This window comes from Pteropus medius, unplaced genomic scaffold (assembly GCF_902729225.1).
Source record: "Pteropus medius unplaced genomic scaffold, Ma_sr-lr_union100, whole genome shotgun sequence".
Taxonomy (NCBI): domain Eukaryota; kingdom Metazoa; phylum Chordata; class Mammalia; order Chiroptera; family Pteropodidae; genus Pteropus; species Pteropus medius.
Window position 1 is genome coordinate 7,121,201 of NW_024349796.1, and position 10,527 is coordinate 7,131,727.

Genomic DNA, 10,527 nt, shown 5'->3' on the forward strand with positions numbered 1-10,527 from the left:
ATACCCCCACTGCAGTGGAATCAGAGTCGCACTGCTATTTGGTGAACTTATTAGTGCAAATACTCACTGTGATGGGCAAGCCAGATTCTAGCTCAGTTGTAAGGTCTGGGTCCAAGTCAGCAGCCTCCCATTGCACTTTGGCAACGTAGTTGTAGCCCTGAAAAGATTTTCATTTACACCTAAAATAGGAAAACAACTTCTAATTAAATGGATATTTGGTTATATGCAGGTATCTTCTGGGATTTTTTCCCTTGCTCAAAAACATGTTTTTTTCCTAATTAAAGGTAGTACCTGTTTGGAATAGAAATTTTGAGGAATATAGATGAGGCTAAAGGTGACAGTCAGAAATCATAACACCCTAAGATACCTTATATAAGTCATTTAAATAAAAATACTTCACTTAACTCCATTTCAAAACAAAATTTGCCGACCTTTTATTATAACAGTAGAGTTCCATGTCATGTGGTTTTTGGTTTTTTGTTTTTGTTTGTTTTATTGAGGAATGTATACAATGGAGTAGTCTCAAGTACTAACAACACATGTTACAGCTTGGATGAACCTTGAAAACAATATGCTAAGTGAAAGAAGCCAGACTCAAAAGAGCAGATATTTGATCCCGTTTATATGAAATGGTCCCGAATAGGCAAATCCATAGAAATAGAAAGTAGACTAGTGGTTGCTGAGGGCTGTAGGCGGAGGTTCATATATGCTAATGGGTGAACAAAATGTTCTAAAATCGATGGAGCTGATGGTTGTTCAATACTGTGAATATACTAAAAATGACTCGTACACTTTAAACGTGCGCATGTATAGTATGTGAATTACATCAGTAAAGCTGTTGACGCTTATGCCCCTTCCCATAAAAAGAGTAGTGCGATATTGCAGAATTTCAAACTGAGCCTCTGAAAGGCTTAAATAATACATAGTTATAATGCACAGTTCTACGTAGGACTGCCAGATGTTTCTTTCCTCTTTTCTATTGTAAACTACCAGAGTTTTTTATTCTGCATAACTATTTCAAGGTTTATTTTAAAAGTATGATTATTCACTTGGGTTCTCCAATCAAAATAATCATGAATTTAGACTAATATATAGCCTAATACATGATGTAGACACATTGTTTTAATGATTATGTTGAAAATATCAAGATTCTGCCGTGATGTGATCGTTTTTTAATGTCGCTGTATTTTATAATGTCATGATGTTGATTTTAAAACTTTCTAACCGGTAACTTTTTTCTCCCCTTCCCTTTTTCTTCCTCCTTCCACCCCAATACACATTGCATCTTGTCTTCATTCAGAGGAATGCAGTAGCATGGATAGTTGATGGCGAATTTGGAGCAGACGACTTCTGTTTAACTTAAATTAGTCGTATTTTAATGGCTTGGGATTTGGTGCAAACAAACATGATTGATAGCTGGACAGACATGCTCGTCATGAAAAAAGAACCATTTCTGAAGCCCGATTGGGGCCAAACATATACACCTTGCTTCATAGTAACCAGTTGAGATGAAGCACGTCGTTAGAACGTTGTTGGACACCGTGTTGAATTATCCCCCCATCGGTTGTGAAGAACTGTGCTACATTCAGGCTTACCCATTGAACTCAGTATATATATTTTTTTCCCTCCTGCCTTTTGTCTGGTGGGATACCATTCTTGTTGCTCTTCTGTGTAATGAAGTTTAAATGCTTGTTTGGAAAACTTTATTTAACAGTTTAGAAGGCTTGATAGGAAGAGTGCATTAGTCTGAAGAGTATACATTGGATAGGAAAGAATTTCCTTCTTTTGTTTCTCCAAATCTTTCCGCCTTATTTAGCTTGAGATCTTTGCAGCTTGGTTCATGGATTCTAGCCTTGCCCGTTGCGCAGTATATACTGATCCAGATGATAAACCAGTGAACTATGTCAAAAGCACTCTCAATATTACATTTGACAAAAAGTTTTGTACTTTTCACACAGCTTGTTGCCCCGTAAAAGGGTTAACAGCACAATTTTTTAAAAATAAATTAAGAAGTATTTATAGGATCAAAGTGACTTCATTTGTATACATTTGGAATCTAAACCAGCTAAAACCAGTTTCCTCTATAAACTTAATACGCAGCATCACTGATGCTCTTCTGGAATACCACACGAGACGTGGTCAGAAACAGTGCTTAGAAGGACATTACACCGGAAAGTCAGAATAATTCTTTGAAGGTTTCTCCCTTTTGTTTTATTCCTGAAGTAACATCAGTACTTGATCTTGAAGAATTTCAAGTTTCAAAAAGAGAATTTTAAATATATACCAACGTGAGAGGTCAGTAGTCTAGGTTTTCAACAAAGCTTGTTCCAAGTTGTTCTCAACTTGGGCACCGGCTTGTGATCTAGCGAGAGAAGCCAGCGGAGTGACCGCTTCACAAGTTCATAGCCTAAGAATTAGAAGAATTCAGCAGGTCACAAACGTACATAAACTGGGTTTAAAACCTCATAGTCATTTCTCTTAATTGCCCTTAATATTTTGACATTTAGGGATACATAAATTTAAAGAATATTCCTTCTCAGTTTTTCAGATATTGCCATACCGAACCTCATTCTAAACTGGTGCTGTGGATAGTTTTTCCCTCTCCCCTCCCCTTTTAGTTTAAGGAAAGGTTTCCTTTATGGAAAAGCACTTTTAATTTTGAGAATTTCACATTTAAAATAAGCCAAAAGCCTGGTGTTCACATTGTGCTTTTAACCCCATAACAGCTGGATACAGCATCCTTAGTCTCTTTTGAAATCCCCTCTCTTTCGGTAGAGGAAAAATGTGACCACAGCTGTTGTGCTGGGAAGAGGAGTAGGAACGCCCCCAAAATAAGACTCTGGTGAAGATTCGTCTTGTACAAAGTTCCCCGTGAGGCCCGCCAAGTCTCTGATATAGCACCACGACTAGACTCCAGGATCCACAAACGAGAGAGGCTTGGATGTCAGGAATGACTTCCACTGGGGGTGGGGGGGGGTAGGGGATGGCAGCAGGGAGAAACGGGGAAGTCAGGGAAGGGGAGAAGAAAGAAAAACACAATTGGCCTTAAAACAGCACGATTCTCCCAAAAGTTCTCACAGAGAAAATGACAGATCGTGGTCAGCAGATTATTTTATCAAATTGGTATGTAAAAGATTTCTTTAAGCTCCATTTTGCAGAGACCACCACTTAGAGAATCAAGAATTTCTGTTTTGATACTTCTAAGTTAACTATGTTACAGTTTATCTGGTACTTCATTTTTAACCAAAATTACTTTTTACTTTAAGCTTGAATAAAAACCTTCATTGGTAACTGTATATAATTAAGTGGCAACTTCTCTTTACCTCAGTACAGTTAAATCTATTCATGTTTTAAGTGGTCCACGTGTTATACCCTGAAGCCGTTAATGCGCCCCAGTCTCTACAGTAACATCGCTGACAACACGTGGGTATAGAAACTCCACAGCTGTTTACAAATGTGGTTACAGTGTGCTCGGGGACATTTGTAACATTCAGTGAGATCTGTGCCCATTCAGGGGCGATTTGGCACTCAGATTCTCCTGTACTTCACCCAGCCACCCCTAGATCTGAGTTTTCAGAGTGCTTCTGAAGTACAGTTAAAAACACTTTAAAAAAGTGAAGTGAAAGTGAGGCACATCTTACAAGAACATAACTCCATTAAAACGGAGTAACAACTATGCAAAGGTTTCTACAGCAGCTAGGTGAGTTTGTTTTCCAGGTCTGTCTAAACTGGCAGCTTCCTATATATACTGGTACTTTGCTGTGCCAATTTGCTGTAAATGTCTGTTCCATGCATTTGCCATGCAGTGACTGTGCTAGAAAGGTGAACTAAACAGTGAAGAAACCTAGGATTTTATGGTACAAAGAACCTGATAGGATGGTCTAACCCACAGATAAAACTGAACACTTTGGATAGTGCTATAGTCCACGTAGGGTTAAGAGTGAGAATATACGTGAGAAAACTATCAAGCCAACCGCAAGATACTAACAAATGTATAAATTGAAAAGTACCAATACTTTTTGCACATAGATCAAAATAGAGTGGAGAATTTTGGCTCCAAAAATCAGGTTAGTAGGCTCATTTCCATGTGCTTAAAAATGTTTTTGTTGTTCCTTGATTAAGGGCTAGAGCAAGTATGAAATTAAATGTCTTTTTCCTCCAAATAATTGGTTATTACTAGTACAGCGTTGGTCTTGGGGGTTACTAAGATCGCTGTGTGGGTGGTGGTAAGGACTTAGAGTGGGAAATTAGTTGGGAGGGATGAAAAAGCCTCAGTTTGGGTTTTTGTACTTCGTTGGTGTTCATGCCAGCTACATTTCTGTTACTCTTATTGGCCAAGTACTTGTCTGTTAAACCAGGTAAGTAGTCTAAACAGGAAATTTTATTTGTAAATGTCCCTACAAATTGGTCCATTTTAGTGGGTGGGAAGACAAAAAGGGATTAGCTCACTTTAAATATAAACTGCTAGTTGAAAGAAAAAAATCCAATTTTTGACAGTATTGTCTTAATCTGAAATCACACTAGTAGTAATATGGTGATTTTTATTAGGAGTGTTCTCCCTCTAGAGTGGCATTCCGTGACATTAATAGAAAACCCTTCTTTCCCACCCCTCCCCATCTTGAAATTTTCTTTTTTAGGATGTTGGTTCCTGCACACAAGAACTGACCCTAGCACCTCTGCTCACAGTGGTAAATATACCGCACATCTCTTGAAAGGGACATATCCATGTCAGTTTCTTTCACTGCAGAAGAATGGCTGCTTTTGAATGGGGAGGAAAGAAGACATTTTTCTTAGTATCCTTTTTGTCCCATCTCAAAAATGTATAACTTTAGTTTTACTTTAATTTCTCATTTAGTCTTCAGCAGCTCTCTTTTGGGGTTGCTCTCCAAAATATTACTTCCATTTCAAAAACCATGTTTGATTTAATATAAACTGCAAATTTAAAAGAAGAGGTGAATTTGCATTTACACTTAGACACTTTCTAAAAACAGGGTGAACTTAATTGAAATTTTTCAGTGTTGTTAAGCTATTGTTATAGTAGCTGCCCTATAGTTGCAAAAACAAAACCTATAAAAACTCATCCCCTATCTACTTAATCCAGATAGCCTGGATTTAATGAAACAAATAGTATAAAAATGTGTGCCTGTGTGTTGTGTGTGTGTGTGTGGAAGAGAGAGAGTACTTAATTCATAAGAAGGCCTGGAGACAGCTGTTCTGGGCTCTCGTCAGTTTTACTAAAAGTCTCATGCACATGTGAAGTGCCCTCTCTGAATTTAAGGTTTGGTTAATACTGGTATATTTTTATAAGATTGAAATCGTGTCCCCATCTTTAACTTAAAACGTTTTCATTATCAGGGTCAATGTGCTAAAACTGAATCATAACATTTTTAGGCACAGATGGAAAAAAATGTTATTGGCTCCTTGAAAATGTGTGTGTGTGGCGAGGGAAAATAGATCCACAAAAGCATGTATGTACGTACAAACCAAGCTGTAGAGATCAAGAAAAGAACTTAAGTGGTGATCTCAAGATTTCTAAATTGTCAAGATTTACATGGCATTGTGGTGGAACTAGTTAACACTTAGAGCTTTTGGTATGTAATAACTATTTGCTATGGACTGATTAAATGTTTCAAAGGATTGTGTTCTTAAATTTTGGGGGGTTCGTTTTTGGTTTTTTTTTTTAACTGCCTCTCAGATTATATTTAGTAGTTTAAATTTCTTTATTTCATTAAAGCATAAAAAACTTCAGGTCTCTGATATTTATTTTCACTTGTTCTACTAATTATTTACAAAACACCCTTTGTTAACTTTTATAAATGTGTAGTATATGAAACGTCTTTAAAATTTTGTTCAACGGAAGCTCCATTAACTTTGATTTGCTTTACTGGGATTTTTTTAAATACACCTTTCCATGTCAGTGCATAGCACTTAACCAATCGTTTGTATTCCCTTTCAATCCAATAAACAGAATGAATAAGTAATTGTTGCTGTGTTAAATCTCCTAATATCCATTAATCTGCATGTTTAAATAGTACTGTTTGTACCTACAACAATTGATTTGCTGAAATTGACTTCCATATATTTACCCGGAGTTTCTAACTGGTGCCCAAGGAAGCACTGCTTCATCTGTTGGGCTGTCTTTTTAAAGAGCTACTGTATGCAATCGTGAATTAATTTAGAAAACATTTAAGGAACATTTCTATTTTAAAGGAATCGCATGCCCCATTTTCAAAAATATTACTGCATCTGAAATTATGCAGTTAGGTATTGAAAATGATTATTAGAAAAAATAGATTTCTAGTTTGAAATTTAAATTTATATCATAATTGTGTAGTTCTTTAAAAGATCTTGGAAGAAGCATTCAATGTGTACAAATCTACAGTCATGTATTTATGAAAAAAGGAAAAAAAAGCCAATTGCCCCATCAGAATGAATTATTACAAAAGTGAACTTTAATATCTTTACTGAGTAGAGTTCTGTACAGTAAAAGGAAGTTCAAATCTGAAAAGTTAGTATTTGACAGGCAATTAATGGAGCGTCACCTCAGGGTAGCAGACCCACTAGTGAGGCAGGACGGCGCTCTCACACTGCCGCTCACCGATGCGAAAGTTGTAGTTTGCAACTTCCTCTGATCTCTGGGCAACAGGAGGGAGTTTTCCTACTTTTTTTTAATTTAAATGCAGCAGTATGTTGCAGGTTTAGCTAATTTAGAATGTCAAATATTCATATGCATTAAGTTTTATGCCAGATCCTGACACCAAGTATAACAATTTCCCAATCTTTAAGAGTAGACAGTTGTATATCAAAACACAATTCGGTTCCCTTCTACTTAAAAGTTTATGGTCTTAAGTCATCATTTAATGACTTCCACTTGAATTTTTTTTCCCAGAAAAATTACTGTTATGGAAGTTTCAACAAAATGATCCCGTCATTCTAACACCACTTCCAAGAATCTTACATGTCTGCCATTGGTTTTGTGGCAGTGGGTTTGTCTCCCTCAAACTTGATTGGCATACTGAACGTGAGCTTGCTATGTATGAAACTATTCTGACCGTGTGGTTAGCAAACTGTTAAATCAATCAGCATGTAATTAATTCTAGCTAATGCCAGAAACAGGGAAGGACAAATACATTTTCAATCAAGTTTTCATTTCCTCTTCTGATGTTAAGATTATTGGCTGCTTTGGTCATTATATAGATGCAACTTGGGTCCCTCATATACGATTTAAGATTTTTTCTTTTATAGTTTCAGGAAGAAGATCTTATTTAAGACATAGTTAACCATGGTGATAGACTGTATCTAGAATTCAAATTAATGAATATGCTAAATGTTTTTCATTTAACTTTCAGATTTCTAAACCACTTTGTAGTCAAAATTTATTAAAACCCCAAGTAATTTTACGGTATCAGCACTAATCCACTTACTGGTTTTGGAGAACCACAAGACTATGTTGTATTAGTTCAGCATCGAGACCAAGAGTTAAAAGCAGGAGCAAGAAAGATACTGAAAGGTAACCACAACACTGCACAACTGTTTGGTCATTGAGTGACTTCAATACATAACAGGTATTCATTTGGGCCAATACATTAAATAAACTAAGTGGTATGAAGGAGCTGGAACTCAAAGCTAGGTGCCTCTAAGCTTGTTTGAAACACCATACCATATAAATCTCCCTTGGTCTGTAGATGGCCATTTAGCTTGCAATAAAATTGACTTAAAACTTGTCAAAGATAGGTGAAGTTTAAGGGCCCACTTTACTAATTCTAGCAACTACATAGTTATAAAAGAAAACACTTCTGAAATTATATCAGGATACTTCTCTCCATGCAATTAAAGTAATCAAAACATGTTTAACAGAAAATCTCCACAATAAATTTGAGTATCTTTAAATGGTTTTATAAACTTAGAGTGTAGTGGTTAAAATCCTATCACTTGGTGTGTCACTTCAGACAAGTTACTTAACCTGTAGCCTAGTTCCCTCATCTATAAAAGCAGCTAACAGTATCCTACCAAGTAGCACTATAATGCGTGAGAATGCACATAGTAAAACCACAATTTTTTAAGAGTGATTTAAAAGTTAACAGAGATGTTCAGCCAAATCCAGAATATTGGAGGTTCTACACAACAAATGATCACTGTTAAGTGACCCAGTTTTTTCAACGAATTGCAAGGGAAAAAGAAGAAACCTAGTAGATTCAAGAGACGAGACATTAACCAAATTAGATATGCAGATCTTGTTTGGATCCCAATGTGAATAAACCAACTGTAAAACTTTCGAGCCAGTGGGGTCAATCTGGATATTTAGTACTAAGGAATTACTAGTTCATGTATGACACTGGTACTATGGCTAAGTGTGTGTGTGTATGTTAAGAACACTCAGATATGTACAGAAATATTACATAATGATGTCCGGTGACTGAAAACAGTGGCAGAGGGAAGGTAGATTTATGTATAAAACAAGAATGCCCATGAGTTTGATTACTGTAGCCAGTAAAACAGAAAATTACCAAATAATTAGCCTTGCCCTGCAGGTCTCTGACAGAGACCTGTTGCTTTTAATTGAACTATCAGGTTCAACTGTCACCCGATTTGCGTACAATCTATGAAATATGCTGCTGATCAAGTGATGAGTAGGCTTTAGAACTTGATTCCATCTCTCCTCCCAAGACCATCAATTTGAGTGAATTGTGAAAATAGACAAAAGATTCGAGCTCCTTCCTTGTTCAAGTGCCAGCCTGTTGCTCAAAGAGTGTGTGGCACTTAGATTAGCAGATAGGAGATTGAGTCCTCTGCATGAACAAAGGGGATTCTGATAAAGCACAGGGCCCTGAGAAGCAAACTGGGAGTAAGGGAGAGATGGCTGGAGTAGCAGTGTACAGTGTAAACTCAGAATCTTCCTCTGCCCTCTCGGTTATCTGACAGACACACGAGGTGCTCCATCAGAGAACAGGAATTTAAGTATTTGTTAAACTGATTCACCTTTTAACTAAGTGGCCATGTTTAATGAGAACAGATAAAGATGAAACCAAGATTACGCCATAATGAATGTAGCAAACCAAATATACAGCAGAGGAAGCCAAACGTCTAAGCTCTCAGCTCACTGATTCTGACCAGCCACCCACCAACTCACTTGTCCCCACCCACCTTCAGAGGGAAGAAAGTGAAAACAAAAGCTTTTATCAAGGATGTCTTCTAAAGAGCAACTTGAGCTCAGTACCAAGCCAGCTCAGTGAGCAAACCCTTTAAGTATGGTTCTGCCAGATTATTACCGTGACTACTGCAGCTCATGATGCTAACCCTAATGCTTTGAAAGACCCTGTCATTAGATTGTATTTAACTAGAGCAAAACAGTTTGGCTATTACCTTTGAGAATTTTCAGAAGTGGGCTTAAAGCCAAAAGGCTTCACTGACAAACCCTCAGAAAGTCAAAACGGCCCATTTGAACAGCCTTGTTAACTACAAGAACATTCCAATCTTTGTTACACTACAGAGCAAAATAGTGTATTTGGTTTAAAGTGCATAAACTTGGGTGGCAGAAATCTAGATAAGCACAGAATTTCAGACTTAACCTTTTCTACCATGCTGCCTGTTTCTATATATTAGAACAAGTTTATTTACATTTTAGGTACAATTGCACCTTATACACAGACTTTTCACCACAACTACTTCTGACAAAATATTACCTGTGAGCAAAGCTGATTTCACAAGTCTCAAGTGTACCAAATATAAGTTTCCTTTGCTAGTCTAGCATGTCACAATGTGGCCTTGAAAACAAAGATGGTGGGCTTCGATTATGTTGCTCCATTGCTGCTTCTCTGACGTAAAGGACATCAGTTAGAGTTCTTGCTGAAAGAGCAATAGAACAACGCAATCAGATTTACTTGTTCATTCAACAATCATTTATTGTTTTTGTGTGCAAGGCACTGTGTTAGGTGCCGGGAGCAGCAGGAACAAGATACAAACATGAGTAAGAGCACACTCTGCCCTCTAGGAGCGTACAGTCTAGTAGGAGATTAACCGAACACAAAGAACTAATAGCAGATAGAAAGTGGTAAGTGCCACAGGAGATAAAGTTCCATGGAAAGGAAGACCAGGTGAGAGAAAGCCGATCTGGACTCTCAGCCCACTGTCATGTGTGTGGTAGGAAAAGGTAGCTGAGGGACCTGCCAGCCTTCGAAGAACTGAGCTACATCTTAGATCTTGCTTCCTCAGCGCTCTCAGCGAGGGTCCAGTGATTTGCAAGGGCACCTGCTGCCATTGAGAGGACGGGAGGACAAAGACAAGGGAAAATGACACAACACACAAGTAAAACTATCGTGCACACAGGCGCACCCTGGGCGCTGCGCCTTCACAGAGGGCCAGGGAAGAGGAGTGGAGGGGGCAGTGAACACTGGCACAACCACCAGGCCTCCAGATGCAATCTCTAGGCCTCACTTCTCAATCTTTAAGATGGAAGAAGTTACACCAAAGGATCGCTATGGTCCTCTGCAACTCTCCAATCAGAGAAAAGCATAGAAAAGTAATATA

At 37.7% G+C, this 10,527-nt stretch overlaps 1 protein-coding gene across 3 annotated transcripts in view; it reads left to right on the top strand.

The window, feature by feature from the left end:
* The window catches only part of WDR26 (WD repeat domain 26), a 39,943-nt gene extending 33,962 nt beyond the window's left edge, over positions 1-5,981 (top strand). For 2 of the 3 annotated variants that reach the window (XM_039883317.1, XM_039883316.1), the window contains one exon: positions 1,301-5,981. In XM_039883317.1, coding sequence (XP_039739251.1) covers positions 1,301-1,326 — 26 coding nt within the window. In that variant the 3' untranslated portion in view covers positions 1,327-5,981. The remainder of the gene's footprint in view (positions 1-1,300) is intronic. The other variant, XM_039883315.1, reaches the window with a different exon arrangement.
* Positions 5,982-10,527: the final 4,546 nt, after the last annotated feature.